This window comes from Scyliorhinus torazame, chromosome 3 (genome assembly GCF_047496885.1).
Source record: "Scyliorhinus torazame isolate Kashiwa2021f chromosome 3, sScyTor2.1, whole genome shotgun sequence".
NCBI classification, from domain to species: Eukaryota; Metazoa; Chordata; class Chondrichthyes; order Carcharhiniformes; family Scyliorhinidae; genus Scyliorhinus; species Scyliorhinus torazame.
In genome coordinates, this window is record NC_092709.1 from 19,374,670 (window position 1) to 19,390,865 (window position 16,196).

General features: G+C 48.7%; 2 protein-coding genes across 10 annotated transcripts in view; one reads left to right on the plus strand and one right to left on the minus strand.

Annotated features, from left to right (window-relative positions):
* The window catches only part of ints12 (integrator complex subunit 12), a 30,700-nt gene extending 25,748 nt beyond the window's left edge, over positions 1 to 4,952 (minus strand). The window contains exon 1 of the mRNA XM_072495369.1: positions 4,633 to 4,952. Within this exon, the coding sequence (XP_072351470.1) occupies positions 4,633 to 4,785 (153 nt within the window). The 5' untranslated portion in view covers positions 4,786 to 4,952. The remainder of the gene's footprint in view (positions 1 to 4,632) is intronic.
* Positions 4,939 to 16,196, plus strand: part of gstcd (glutathione S-transferase, C-terminal domain containing) — a 256,913-nt gene continuing 245,655 nt past the window's right edge. For all 9 annotated transcript variants that reach the window (XM_072495359.1, XM_072495361.1, XM_072495367.1 and 6 more), the window contains exons 1-2: positions 4,939 to 5,053; positions 15,634 to 16,059. In XM_072495359.1, coding sequence (XP_072351460.1) covers positions 15,646 to 16,059 — 414 coding nt within the window. In that variant the 5' untranslated portion in view covers positions 4,939 to 5,053; positions 15,634 to 15,645. The remainder of the gene's footprint in view (positions 5,054 to 15,633; positions 16,060 to 16,196) is intronic.

Below are 16,196 nucleotides of genomic sequence, written 5' to 3' on the forward strand. Positions count from 1 at the left end.
GTGTAACTACAACAATCTCTCTCTCAATGTCAGCAAACCTAAGGAGTAGGTCATCGACTTCAGGAAGCAAACGTTGTACACACCCTGTCTGCATCAATGGTGCCGAGGTAGAGATGGTTGACAGCTTCAAATTCCTAGGAGTACACATCACCAATCTGTCCTGGTCCACCCATGTTGACGCTACGACAAAGAAAGCACAACAATGCCTATACTTCCTCTGAAAACGAATGAAGTTCAGCACGTCAACGTTGATTCTTACCAATTTTTATAGATGCATCATAGAAAGCATCCAATCTGGCCGTATCACAGCTTGGTATGGCAACGGCTCAGCCCAAGACTGTAAGAAACTACAGAGAGTCGTGAACAAAGCCCAGTCCATCAGGCGAACCCACATCCTATCCATTGACTGTGTCTACACCTCCCGCTGCCTTGGGAAAGCAGGCAGCATAATCAAAGACCCCTCCCACCCGGGTTATTCTCTCTTCCATTGGGCAGAAGATACAAAGTCTGAAAATACGCACCAACAGATTCAAAAACAGCTTCTTCCCTGCTGTTACCAGACTCCTGAATGACCCGCTTATGGATTAAACTGATTTCTCTACGAATCGTCTCTACTGCTGTTAGCACTACACTCTGCATGCTTCATCTGATGCCTATCTCTATGTATTTATCATATGTCCTATGTTTTTGATGTGTGGAATGGTCTGCATAACTGTACGCAGAACAATACTTTTCACTGGACCTCGGTACACCTGACAATAAATAAGACTTGTTGTGTTCAGTTGTCATATTTCAAGAGAAGTAAAAGGGGGTTTAGAACTGGGGACAGGTCATAAACAAATAAGGCAAAGTTATTCAATTTTATTTTATCGAGACGTGGTGGCCATAGGAGCATATAAAAGGGCTATGTTTCCTGAGAAAGATAAATTTCAAAGAAGGATAGGGACAATGGGACAAGAAGAAAGAGAAAATACACAATTAAAGAGAGGTTGGGAGGGGTGATGGGAATGGCCATGTATGATCTCCTGGAATGTGCTCTGCACTGGGAGAGAGCTGCGAAAAGAAGCAAAGTGAAGCAGGTTTCAGCCAACCCAGAAAAGTGCATGTGTTTTGAAGTTGTGTTTTAAAGTTTTTGGAATTTTATATAGCCATGGGGGGGGGGAGAAAGAGAAGAGAGAGAAGCCCTGTGATGTCCCTTTCCTATAGTGAGGTGTGCCTTGTGGAAATATTAGTGGAACTTTTATAGATTAAATATATATAAGCACTGTTGCCTAAAGGGGTGTTTATTGTTGAGCATAACCAAGTAGGAAACATTTGGGGGATCATTCTATAAACTAATTTTAACTGTGTAAATGTAATCTTGTGTGTTTACGTTTTCTTTGGTTGATAAATGTTTTAATTTAATATCTTCAGAAGTGTTACTCGAATTTCTGGTTCCTGATGTCAGTACACATATCTTCTTGTAGTAAAATACAAATCTAAAATAGTTGTGGTAGCTTGCCATGTTTCCCTTTGGGATTTGGTTTGCACGGCACTTACCATCTGCTGGATACTAACACCTCCCGACAGTGCAGGAATTCCTCAGTCCTGCATGAAGTGTCAGCTTGACTATCTGCTCAGCATAGCATTTCAAATGCTGGAATAGCATTTGAATCCATAACTTTTAGCCATAGAGCTGACAGTACCACCTTCTGAGACAAACTAATACACTTTAGAAAGATACTCACCAGAAAATCTTCTTAGTCTATTTTAAAATGTGTTAAAATATTCAGAGGATGATTGGTTAAAGTATTCTCTCACATTCACATAGAGTTTTAAAGCGACATCACTAACAGTGATGGGATAAGTTCATAAGATATAGCAGAATTAAGCCATTCAGCCCATCGGGTCTGTTCCGCCATTCTATCATGGCTGGTATGTTCCTCACTTGCTACCTACAATGTTACAGACCAAAAGCTGGATTGCGAAATCAGCCAGCCCATCTCCTCCCTAGGACACATGACCTAGGAGCAGGAGTCGGCAATTTAACCTCCCGAGCCTAACATCCTCAATATGATCATGGCTGATCCCATCCTGGCCTCAACTCCACTGTCCTGCCCGTTCTCTATAACCCTTCAACCCATTCCCAATTAAAAATCTATCTAACACCTCCTTAAATTTACTCACTGTCTCTGCATCCACCACACTCTGGGGTAGCAAATTCCACAGATTCACAACCCTTTGGGAGAAGTAGTTTTTCCTCATATCTGTTTTAAGTTTGCTACCTCTTATTCTAAGATTATGATCTCTCGTTTTAGAATGCCGCACAAGAGGAAGCATCTGCTCCACGTCTACTTTATCCATACCTTTTAGCATCTTGTATGCCTCAATTAGATCTCCCCTCATTCTTCTAAACTGTAGCGAGTATAGGCCTAAACTGTTCAATCTCCTCATACGACAAACCCCTCATCTCTGGAATCAATCTAGTGAACTTCCTCTGAACTGCCTCCAATGCCACTACATCTTTCCTCAAATAAGGGGACCAAAACTGTGCACAATACTCCAGGTACGGTCTTACCAATGCCTTGTATTGTTGCAACAACCTTACCTTTATCCTCAATTCCTTTTGCTATAATTGCCATTTGCTCTCCTTATTATCTGCTGCACTTGCATGCTCATTTTCTGTGACCCATGCATGAGAACACCCAGATCCCTCTGCATCGGAGCTCCCCAAAGACTCTCCCCTTTTAGATAATAAGTTGCCTTTCCATTTTTTCGACCAAAATGCATGACCTCACACTTAACCATGTTAAATTCCATCTGCCACATTTTGGCCCACTCTCCTAACCTATGTAACTTTGTATTCAAATGTTTCCAAACAGAGAGGGTTGCTGAACTCTGCTCTGCTTTTGGAGGTGCAAGAGATTATATTTCACAACATGGAAGCAAGCAAAGGTCAGAAGGCATCTCTCAGAATTTGGTTAAGCCTGGAAGTACAACAGTAGCAAAAACAATTATAAAGTAAACATTTTTTAGATACCAGTAACATACCTCACGTCCATAAATTAAGCTTCTGGTGGCTCCCTCATAAAAAATGATACTCAGAGTGTAATTGGTTTTTGATGATGAGCTTGCAGTTTCTAACTGCCTTCCTAAGGTACCATTTCTGATGCGATATGATAAAATGTTTAGAAATAATATAACCAGCATTTTGAATGAAAAATTGCTCATAATTTGAGGCATAATTCAACATTTAGTTTCCAAGTTCTTCTTATTTGTCTATCTAAAACACCAATCCCATCCAAGAGCTTAAGAAAGGAAACCCGCTCTTAGGTTTCTGTTGTTTTACCACTGGCCACTAGGCAATTTAAATAAGACGTATGCTGATTTTCTCTCATTTATAGGCGAACTGACCCGATCTGGTCGGCATGAAGCAGAACAGTAACTCACAGCTGTAAAACCATTGCGTATTCTGCGTATTCTGCCACACATTTTATTAATATTTTGTTAAAAGGCCTACTGTTTCAGTTTGTTCCCTACCATTCTTGCTCTACTGCTCAACTTCTCAGTGTTTTTCCTTTGGGTAAATCCTTGCAGATTATTCCTCACACATATCACAAACATTGCAGAGGTGCATCCGACGGCACTGCACAGTGGTTAGCACTGTTGCTTCACAGCACCAGAGTCCCAGGTCCGATTCCCGGCTTGGGTCACTGTCTGCACAGAGTCTGCACATTCTCCCAGTGTCTGCATTGGTTTCCTCCGGATGCTCCGGTTTCCTCCCACAAGTCCTGAAAGATGTGCTGTTAGGTCATTTGGACATCCTGAATCCCCCCTCTGTGTACCCGAACAGGCCCTGGAATGTGGCAACTAGGGGCTTTTCACAGTAACTTCATTACAATGTTAATGTAAGCCTACATGTGACAAGAAAGATTTTAATAAAGATTATTATACTTGGTAGAGTCACCACGTAACCAACTACATGGAGGACTGGCCGCGATCACTTTATGAAGTAATCATCGCCTAAATGCTACCAGCTCCGAGATATTTACAGCACCAAGTGAGGCCCATTGTGCCCGTGCTGGAGAAATCCAAAACTGATCCCATTACGATAAAAGATCGTCAACCTTAAAAGTCAACTCTTTTCAGTCCCCACAGATAGTGCCTGACCCACTGAATACTCACAAACACTGTTTTTATTAATCACCCTCACTGTGCGGCACTCGCTCCCTTCAAGAATGCAGTGGCCTCTGCCTTATTCATTCCCCATGACAAAGCATTTGGCGCTCCAACGACCAAATCTGTGGAAGGACGCTTCAGCCCAATGATCCTCTTCCCTCTCTTGATGAGAATTTTAAAATATATTCATTTTTTAATAAATTTAGAGTATTTTTTTTTCCAATTAAGGGAAATTTAGGGTGGCCAATCCACCTACCCTGCACATCTTTTGGGTTGTGGGGGTGAGACCCATGCAGACACGGGGAGAATGTGCAACCTCCACAGTGACCCGGGGCCGGGATCGAAGCCGGGTCCTCGGCGCCTTAAGGCAGCAGTGCTAACCACTGCACCGCCGTGGTGAAAGTCTTTCATCAGTGATCCACCCTCATTCAACCCCTTTCAAAACGCTGTCTTCTATGGAAAAGAAAGTTGTACCTTTGGTGTCTGTCGAAAGGTGGAATCGCTGCCTCTGGCCAAGGTCTCATCCAGCAGGGCTTTCAGTTTCTCTGCCGAGTCTTTGCTTTTTGAGTGGAGATAGCCCAGAGCTTTCAGGAAGAGTGGGTCCAGGTCCAGGCTGGGGACAGCCATGTTATACAAAGGAGAAGAGAGGGCACCCCAGCTGACCTGATCACAACTGGGCGCTCACAGGTTGTTAATGTCCCTGTTCTAACCTCAGGGGCCTCCCTAATGTCACCACAGCAGCCTGCCAGTCAACTGCTTCGCACGACATCCGGTCCCACCGTGAAACCCGTCCCTTGGGTCCTGGCAACGGGTAATATCCGGTCCGCCAGTCAATCTGGTCCCCCTGCCTCCTCGGTGCTGATCAAACAAGCGGCTGCTCCCGGCGGGGTTTCAGGTAATTAGGAGCGTGGATACTGGGTCGCCACAGATCAGCCGCCAGCTCTCTGGACGATCTTATCGCCTCGATGTATCTTGAATGTCGCCCAGGCGCGGCCTCCCTCACTCGCCTCCCTGCAGCCCAGTCTCCATCCCTGCTGAGCTGAGCAGAGAGGAGAGAGTCCATCAGTCTGATGGACCGGGCCCTGGATTTCAGACAGCACCTGAGTTTGAGATTGATGCAGCTGACTGCCGGCAATTTCATTAAATCACTTCTTCCCTGAAAGCTGCATTTCCATAGCACCTTCCATGCCCACAGGGCGACCCACCGTGCTTCACCGCCTCTGAAGCACGTTTGGAGTCCAGCCACTGTGTAAATAAATAATCTTTATTAACACTGCAATGAAGTTACTGTGAAAAGCCCCATTCCGCATACACCGAGAGAGAATTCCGAATTCTCAGCTGGTATGGGAATTGAACCCACGGCTGCTGGCCTTGTTCTGCATCACAAAGCAGCTGCCTAGCCCACTAAACTAAAGCAGCTCTGCAGGGAATGCAACAGCTCAGTGTGAACGGACTCCCACAGACAGGCAGGCGATACATGACCAGGTTGTCTGTTTAAGTGTGCTGGGGGTTAAATATAATGCCCTGGGTTGTGAGCGAGCTCCCTTGCTCTTTTTTGAACCATGCTGTAGAATCTATTGTTCCACCTTGGGGGTCATCTTCCCTGCTTATCTTCTTTTTAAAAAAATATATATTTATTAAAGTTTTTTAACACAATTTTTCTCCCTTACAAACAATAACCCCCGTAACAAAAAAAAACGAGCAATCGCGCAGAGCAAGATATATACATGGCAAAATGATATATTTACACAGCTTTGTACACTGGCCCTCACCCGTACGTGCCAGTTTCCCCAACCCTTCATGTTATCTCTTGCTCATCCACCCTCCCAGGCAGTCCCCCCTCTCTTCTCTCTTCCCCCCCCCCCCCCCCCGCCCAGGTTGCTGCTGCTGCTGACCGACCTTCCTCTAACGCTCCGCGAGATAGTCTAGGAACGGTTGCCACCGCCTGTAAAACCCCTGCGCAGACCCTCTGAAGGCGAACTTAATCCTCTCCAACTTTATGAACCCAGCCATATAATTTATCCAGGCCTCCAGGCTGGGGGGCTTCGCCTCCTTCCACATTAGCAAGATCCTTTGCTGGGCTACTAGGGACGCAAAGGCCAGAATGCCGGCCTCTTTCGCCTCCTGCACTCCCGCTTCGTCCACTACTCCAAATATTGCTAACCCCCAGCTTGGCTTGACCCGGACTTTCACCACCTGAGATATTGCTCCCGCCACGCCTCTCCAGAACCCCTCCTGTGCCAGGCATGACCAAAACATATGGACATGGTTCGCCGGGTTCCCTGAGCACCTTCCACATCTGTCCTCTACCCCAAAGAACCTACTCAACCTCGCCCCCGTCAAGTGCGCTCTGTGGACCACCTTAAATTGTATCAGGCTGAGCCTGGCACACGAGGAGGAGGAATTAACCCTACCTAGGGCATCAGCCCACAGACCTTCCTCGATCTCCTCCCCCAGCTCCTCCTCCCATTTACCCTTCAACACTTCTACCAGTGCTTCCCCCTCTTCTTTCAACTCCTGGTGTATTTCCGACACCTTGCCCTCCCCGACCCATACACCCGAGATCACCCTGTCTTGAACTTCTTGTGCCGGGAGCAACGGGAATTCCCTCACCTGTCGCCTCACAAAAGCCCTCCCCTGCATATATCTAAAGGCATTTCCCGGGGGTAACTCGAACTTCTCCTCCAGTGCCCCTAGGCTTGCAAACGTCCCGTTGATGAACAGGTCCCCCATTCTTCCAATCCCCGCCCGATGCCAGCTCTGGAACCCCCCGTCCATCTTCCCCGGGACAAACCGGTGGTTACCCCTGATCGGGGACCACACCCGATGCTCCCATTGCACCCCGGTGCCGTCTCCACTGGCCCCAGATCCTTAGCGTTGCGGCCACCACCGGGCTTGTGGTATACTTTGTCGGCGAGAGCGGCAGCTGTGCCGTCACCAACGGTGCCGCCCCCAGGCTCGTTTCTTTACAGGACGCCATCTCCATCCTCTCCCTCCATAACCCACTTGCGGATCATCGCCACATTAGCTGCCCAGTAGTAGCTCCCCAGGTTTGGCAGCACCAACCCTCCTCGGTTCCTACTGCGTTCCAGGAACCCTCTCCTTACTCTTGGGGTCTTATTCGCCCACACAAACCTCTTAAAAAAGGCCTTAGTGATCACGATGGGAAGGCACTGAAACACAAACAGAAACCTCGGAAGGACCACCATTTTGACCGACTGCACTCTACCCACCAGCGAGAGCGGTAACATGTCCCATCTTTTGAAATCCTCCTCCATTTGCTCCACCAACCTCGTCAGATTCAGTTTATGTAGGGTCCCCCAACTCCTGGCTATCTGGATTCCCAGATACCGAAAGCTCCCCTCCGCCCTCCTCAGCGGTAGGTCCCCTATCCCTCTTTCTTGGTCCCCCACCTGTAATACAAAGAGCTCAGTCTTCCCTACATTGAGCTTATAGCCCGAAAACTCCCCAAACTCCCTTAGAGTCTGCATGACCTCCACCATCTCCTCCATTGGATCCGCCACGTACAGCAACAGGTCATCCGCGTATAGCGACACCCGATGCTCTTCTCCCACTCGGACCACCCCCTTCCATTTATTAGACTCCCTCAATGACATGGCCAATGGTTCGATCGCCAGTGCGAACAACAGGGGGGACAGGGGGCACCCCTGCCTCGTCCCTCGGTACAGTTGAAAGTACTCCGACCTCCGCCGGTTCGTCACTACACTTGCCATCGGGGCTCTGTAAAGGAGCTTAACCCAATTGATAAACCCTACCCCGAACCCAAACCTGCGCAGCACCTCCCAGAGGTACTCCCACTCTACTCGGTCAAAGGCCTTCTCCGCGTCCATAGCTGCCACTATCTCCGCCTCTCCCTCCTCCGATGGCATCATTATCACGTTTAAGAGCCTCCGCACATTGGTGTTTAGTTGCCTGCCCTTTACAAATCCCGTCTGGTCCTCGTGGATTACCCCTGGGACACAGTCCTCGATCCTCGTGGCCAGCACTTTTGCCAGCAACTTTGCATCCACATTGAGGAGCGAGATCGGCCTGTACGATCCACATTGCAGTGGGTCCTTGTCCCGCTTTAGGATCAAAGAAATTGTCGCTTCCGACATTGTCGGGGGCAGGGTCCCCTCCTCTCTTGCCTCATTAAAGGTCCTCACCAGTAGCGGGGCCAACAGGTCTGCGTACTTCCTGTAGAACTCCACCGGGAATCCGTCCGGTCCCGGGGCCTTCCCCGCCTGCATGCTCCCCAAACCCTAGCTCAGCTCCTCCAACCCAATTGGTGCCCCCAAACCAGCCACCTCTTGCTCCTCCACCCTCGGGAATCTCAGCTGATCTAGGAATCGTCTCATCCCCTCTTCCCCCGCTGGGGGCTGGGATCTGTACAGCTCTTCATAAAAGGCCTTGAATACCTCGTTTATTTTCGTCGCACTCCGAACCGTGGCTCCCCTTCCATCTTTGACTCCCCCTATTTCCCTCGCTGCCATCCTCTTACGGAGCTGGTGTGCCAGCATCCGACTAGCCTTTTCCCCATACTCGTAGGTCGCCCCCTGCACTTTCCTCCACTGTGTCTCCGCCTTCCCTGTGGTCAACAGGTCAAACTCCGCCTGGAGCTGTCATCTTTCCCCAAGTAATCTTTCCTCCGGGGCCTCTGCGTACCTCCTGTCCACTCTCAAAATCTCCCCCACTAACCTCTCCCTTTCCATACCCTCTGTCTTCTCCCTATGAGCCCTAATGGAAATTAGCTCTCCCCTGATCACCGCCTTCAACGCCTCCCATACCACCCACACCCGCACCTCCCCGTTGTCGTTGGCCTCCAAGTACCTTTCGATACACCCCCTCACCTTCCCACACACCACCTCGTCTGCCAGCAGTCCCACATCCAGCTGCCACAACGGGCGTTGGTCCCTCTCCCAGCTCCAGTTCCACCCAGTGTGGGGCATGGTCCGAAACGGCTATAGCCGAATACTCCGTCCCCTCCACCCTCGGAATGAGCGCCCTACCCAGAACAAAGAAATCTATCCGGGAGTAGGCTTTGTGTACATGGGAGAAGAAAGAAAATGCCCTGGCCTGCGGCCTTGCAAACCGCCATGGGTCCACTCCCCCCATCTGATCCATAAACACCCTAAGTACCTTGGCCGCCGCCGGCCTCTTTCCAGTCCTTGATTTGGAGCGGTCTAGTGCTGGATCCAACACTGTATTGAAGTCCCCTCCCATTATCAGGCCTCCTATCTCCAGGTCCGGAATGCGCCCCAACATGCGCTTCATGAATCCTGCATCATCCCAGTTCGGGGCGTATATGTTTACCAACACCACCCACATCCCTTGCAGCCTACCGCTCACCATTACATATCGCCCTCCATTGTCCGCTACAATAGTCTTGGCCTCAAATGACACCCGCTTTCCCACCAATATTGCCACCCCTCTATTCTTCGCGTCCAGTCCCGAGTGGAATACCTGTCCTACCCATCCCTTTCTTAGCCTGACCTGGTCCGCCACCTTCAGGTGTGTCTCTTGGAGCATGGCCACGTCCACCGTCAGTCCCTTTAAGTGCGTGAATACTCGAGCCCTCTTCACCGGCCCATTCAGGCCCCTCACATTCCACGTTATCAGCCGGATTGGAGGGACTCTCACCCCCCCCCCCCCCCCCCCCCCAACGCCCCGCCGACTAGCCATCTCCTTTTCTGGGCCAGTCCCCGTGTCCACGCCTCCCTCACCCTCCAGTCCCCCAGAGGGGGGATCCCCGTCCCGACCACCTCTTCTGTGTCCCATTCCCTTTCGGCCAGTGCAGCAGCAACCCTTCCCCCCCCCCCTTCCCCCCCTCCCCTCCCCCCGCTAGACCCCTGTCTAGCTTTTTTGCTCCCCCCATGTCACTCCCGTAAGTCAGCTGACGCCTGCTGACCCCGGCTTCCCCCGCTTTCCCATTGACCTCCCCGCGTGGGAGTCTCCCAATCCATATGCATTCCTTCGATCCCCTTCCCGCCTTTCTTCCCGCGCGCGGGAAAACACCCCGCGCTTTCCAAAACCCGCTCCGCCCCCTCTGGCGCAGCTCCTGTCGCGGCCTTGTTTCTCTCCCCCAGCCCATGTAACATTTCCTGCGCGTGATTGACCCCCTATATACAACAACCATCACACATCAAACCTCAAACATCCCCCCTACCCTCACAAACCCTCAGTTAGAGTCCAACTTTTCGGCTTGTACAAAGGTCCACGCCTCTTCAGGCGCTTCGAAGTAATAGTGTTGGCCCTTGTATGTGACCCACAGTCGCGCTGGCTGCAGCATTCCGAATTTCACTTCTTTCCGGTACAACGCCGCTTTGGCCCGGTTGAAACCTGCTCTCCGCTTTGCAACCTCCGTGCTCCAGTCCGGGTATATTCGGATCTCTGCATTGTCCCACTTACTGCTCCGCTCCTTGGCCCATCTCAGGACCCACTCTCTGTCCGTGAACCGGTGGAACCTCACCACCATCGCCCTTGGCGGCTCATTTGCCTGGGGCTTCTTCGTCAGCACCCGATGTGACCCGTCCAACTCCAGCGGCCTCGAAGGGGCCTTCGTGCCCATCATCGCCTCGAGCATCGTGCTCGCGTATGCCCACCCGGCATCAGCCCCCTCCACTCCCTCAGGGAGACCCAGGATTCGCAGATTCTTTCTCCTCGACCTGTTCTCCAGGTCTTCGAGTCTTCCCGCCCACCTCTTGTGTAGCGCCTCGTTCTGCTCCACTCTCACCGCCAGGCCCACGAGCTGGTCCTCGTTCTGACTGACTCTTTTCTGTACCTCCTGGATCTTAGCTTCGTGGACCTTCTGGGTGATCCCGAGTCCTTCAATTGCCGAAAGCATAGGCGCCAACATCTCCTTGCGCATCTCCTCGCGCTGCTCCTCGAAGCAGCGCTTGATGAACTCCTGCAGCTCCCCTTTGTCCCTGGCCGCCGCCATTTTGTTTTCTTTCCCTCGCTTCTCCCGTTGCTCCAGTGCCGCTCCTTTGGCTGTTACACTTCTGGTCCGTTTAAAAAGTCTATGGAAACTCCTGAAAAAGGTCTGAGAGTCAGTTCCAGACGGGAGCTGCCGAATGCGCGACCTACTCCTCCATGGCCGCCACTGGAAGCCTCGTCCCTGCTTCTTCAATGGCCCTGGTAGATCCTTTCACAGTTGTTCCCTCTGCTGCTAGAATTCACCTTTGATAGAGTCAAGTCAGATTGCAGCTTTAAGCTTGCCCATCCCCCGCCTGCATGCTGGAAGAGGCCCTTGTCTAAACCTGCAGCCAAAGCCAAATCCTTTACTGTTTCTCCCGGGTCTGGCAGCCAAAAGACATAACATTCCTGGGGGACACTGTCAGGGGAATGCTGCAGTCTTCTTCCCACACCGGGAAATGTCAAACAAATGCCGTGGGGGCCCTGTAAAAGAGCCCAAAAGTCCGTTCCAAGCGGGAGCTACCGAATATGCGACCTAGCTCTGCATAGCCGCACCCGGAAGTGTCCCCTGCTTATCTTCTTGTTATACAAGGGATATATTAGGGACTTGGGTCCAGAAATGAGATCCAAGATGTATCAGCCGATTTACGGGTTAAACAGATTGAGGGGAAAAAAAACCTGTTAGCCCAGAGTCAGAAGGACATGCCCACACTGGCCGAGTTACAATGTCACCAGTCAGATTTAAACTCGTTAGTGGGAATACACAGGATGTCCAGATCCTTTTCCTTTGGGAGACTTTTGTCTGACCACCTCCTGCATTAAAGTGTCCGCCTGGATTATATATCTCTCGTGTGGGACTGGAACCCACAACCTTCTGACTCAAAAATAAGAGTGCTATCATTGAGCCAAAGTTGCCAATGTGAATAACCTGCTGTTTGGACGAGCTTCAACCAAGTTTTATTTATTAAGTCATGAGATCTGTGCATTGCTGGCTAGGTCGGTATTGGTTGCCCATCCTTCATTGCCCTTGAGAAGGTGGTAATGAGCCACTTTCATGAACCGCTGCAGACCATCTGGTGTAGCTTTAGCTCAGTGGGCTAGACAACTGGTTTGCGATGCAGAACAAGGCCAGCAACGCGGGTTCAATTCCCGTACCAGCTGAGAATTCTGAATTCTGCCTCTGTACCCAAACAGGCGCCGGAATGTGGCGACTTGGGGCTTTTCACAGTAACTTCATTGCAGTGTTAATGTAAGCCGACTTGTGACAATGAAACGATTATTATTACATAGCTACACTCACAGTGCTGTTAAGGAGGGAATTCCAGGATTTTGACCGAGTGACAGTGAAGGAAGAGCAGTACAGTTCTAAATCAGTGCATGAGTTGTTAAGACTGGCAATTTAGTGCGAATAATGTTAAGAAAGGCACTAAGAAAGGCAAATTTAATTAATATTTTAACTCATAAGCACCATTTTAGGAGATCCAGTATCAAGTTGAAGAACCTAGATGCTAACTAACATGCAGGAAGGAGCCTTGTCTTTTGAGGTACATTCAGGATTATGATGTTTATCACAGTGAATTTACAGGGCAGAAGTAGGCCATTCGGCCCATCGAGCCCTTGGAAAGAGCACCCCACTTAAGCTACACACCTCCACCCTATCCCCGAACCCAGTAACCCCACCTAACCTTTTTTGGACACTATGAGCAATTTAGCATGGCCAATCCACCTAACCTGCACATCTTTAGACTTTGGGAGGAAACCGGAGCACCCGGAGGATACCCACGCAGACACAGGAGAACGTGCAGGCTCCACACAGTCAGTGACCCAAGCCGGGTATCGAAGCTGGGACCTTGGTGCTGTGAAGCAACCGTGCTAACCACTGTGCTACCGTGCTGCCCCCTATTCACAATATTATCAAGAACCTGAATAATCAGCAATAAAAATATTGACATCTTGACACCTTGCTCAATGATTCAGTGTGTTTGCAGTGTATTAACTTTGTGTGTAAAACATTGCCGGACATGTACACATCTCTCGATAGAAATGAGTGTCTTTACTGCACTTCTTGGGGTAATTGTCAATTCTGACACAAACACCCTTTTGATTATTTGACCTCTTCCCAAAAAGTACTGTGAAGTGCTAAACATTTTCTATGTACGTTTGTGGACCATTCAGTCTATCTTTTAGCATACTGTATGTTTTAATGAATTATTTATGATCTTCCCTCCTTATCTTCCTGTTACGCAAAGGAGATATCAGGAACTTGGATCCAGAAATGAGACCCAAGATGCAGCAGTCAATTTAGGGGTGAAACAGATTGAGGGAATAAAACCTGCTAGCACAGAGTCAGAGGAATACCCCCACACATGGCTGAGTTACAATTAAATTTGTTAGTGGGAATACATAGGATGCCCCAGATCCTTTTTCCTTCGGGAGACTCCTGTCAGACCAGCCATTAGCCTATTGCAGAGCCTGATGACATCTTTGCCCATCAATGGGAGGTTAGTTGCATATTAATAGTATGGCTCTTTTGTATAAATGGGAGTAGGCCATCAAACAGCCAAAATAACAATGATAGGTTCAAGTCTGGAAACCTCAGAAAACCATTGTTTGAGGGCTGGGTGGAGTTCAGAGAGAGAGCGACAGAGAAAGAATGATGTTTTGAACAGTAGGGGAGAAGGCTTTGGAAATTGACTGAGAGAGGTCATGAAAGTTTTTAAAAAATATTTTTATTCTCCTTTTTCACATTTATCATATTTACAACAACAAGTAATAATTAACAATAACAACAAATGCAATGGCAATCCCCAAGCCAACAATCCCCTCATCCCACCCACCCTCATACAGCTCCCAATAATTTGAATACAAAACACCAATGAAAAAGAATCATCATTAATTTATACATTCCAAACCCTCCCAACCCCCCGCTCATGTTCGATGTCATCCAATTTGTGAAAATGCATGATGAGCAAGGCCCATGAGTTGTCGGACCCTTCCATCCTCCCCCTCAACTCGAAATTTACTTTCTCGAATGTTAAGAACTCCAGCAGGTCCCCCCGCCATGCCGAGGCACAGAGTGGAGAAGCCAACCTCCACCCCAACAGAATCTGCCTTCGGGCAATCAGCGAGGTAAAGGTTAAGACATCTGCCTCTGCATACACTTCCAACCCCGGCCGTTCTGACACCCCGAATATGGCTTCTAGGGGTCCTGATTCGAACCTTTGAGATTACCCACAAGACCTCCCTCCAATACCCCTCCAGCTTTGGACAGGACCAAAGCATATGAGCATGATTTGCAGCCCCCCCCACAGTGTTCACAAACATCCTCCACCCCCTCAAAAGGTCAACTCATCCTCGCCATTGTATGGTGCGCCCCATACACCACCTTCAACTGTATCAGCCCCAACCTTGCGGTTGAAGTTGACCCTCCGTATCACCTCACACCACAACCCCTCCTCCATGCCCTCCCCCAACTCTTCTTCCCATTTTGCCTTAATCCCATCCAGTGTTACCTTATCTTCTCCTAGAAGAACCCCATAAATCGCTGACACCACCCCTTTCTCCAATGCCCACCGCCGTCAATATCTCTTCCAATAGTGTGGGGGCCGGTGCAGTCGGAAAGCTCAGTACCTCCTTCCTGGTAAAATTTCAGACCTGCATATATCTAAACATCTCCCCCTGCCCCAACACAAATTCCCCCTCAGCTCCTCCAACTTCGCAAATCGGCCTCCCAGAAACAAATCTTTTAATACCCATACTCCCCTCTCCTCCCATCTCCGAAATTCCATCTCATCTCCCTGGTTCAAATCCATGATTCCCTCGAATCAGCATTTCCCGTGACCTCGCCCACAGTGCAAGGGTAACTGCCTCCAGACCTTGAGCGTCGCCACTACCACCAGAGAGGTCATGAAAGTTGCCACGAGGCAGGCTTCAGAAAAGGGCCTGAGCGAATGTCCCTAACAGAGGAAAAATTGCTTTGTAAATGCAAGTATTGCCGTTGTCTATTGGGAACTGGTGTGTTCAGGTTAAGAAACTACATGTAATCTGTTATTGCTCGGGTTGAAGTTTAAAAGTTTAAATATTGTTTTCTTTTGTTTTAATAAAGTTTGTTTATAAAAATAACTAAGCCCTCTTTCTTATATTATCACTCCTGGAACAAATCGATCTTTCCGCACCGTCTTAAAACTTTAAAATGTTATGGTTCTGGTCCAGTCGCTTAGCCACTGTTAAGAGCTGACAAGGCACCCATAACACTTCCATTTGCCTGGACTTTAAATTTGTTTTCAGCTTTTATGTTGGCTAGAAGATAGCTGCTTTATAACTAGTAGGCTGAACATTATTTCTAAAGCTCTTTCGACTCTGCCTGATTACTTCCCTCTCACAAAACAACCCAGAATTATTAACCTACCACTTTTCAGATGCTGAATTTTTAATTTTGTTGCTTGTGACAAAATCATTGTGGAAAAATGATTGAAAAATACATTTATAAAAATATAACTGCAAATTGTTTTGCAGCATCTATAATTATATTCTAATGGACTCCCATTCAACTTTCTAAAGGTGGCTGCAGAAATGAAGAACAATAGTGTACATGAAGAGTGTCTGTACCTGGAGCTATCCGACCACACAGAAGACAGGATTGTTCCTTTGCACACATCTATTGTTTTATTTTTAATGTCCTATTGTGACTCCACATCGATTAAGGTGTTCCTTGTGCCGAATGAAGACACCGCTGGCGGTTCCTTGTGGGAGAACGGAGCACCAACCAACATTCCCATCAACATCCTTTCACGACAGGATTTGCCTCCAGTTGTTCAGAGTTGTCGTTTGCCTGCTCTGGTGGAAAAGGATGGGAATTTCTGTCGAGCGGGCCTTGCTGTTGTATTGAGGCACATTATACAAAGAGCTTGTGATACAGACTGCAACAGGAAGGATGTTTCAGAACTGCTTGGCTTCAAAAAGACATGTTTGAAGGCCTGTGCTGAGGTGAGTATTTAGAAAAGTAGGAACAGAAAAAGGTATTCAGCTGCTTGAGCCTGTTCTGTCATTCAGTTAGACTTTGGACGATCCACACTTGAACTCCATTTACTTAACTTTGTTCCATATCACTTGTCATCCTTACC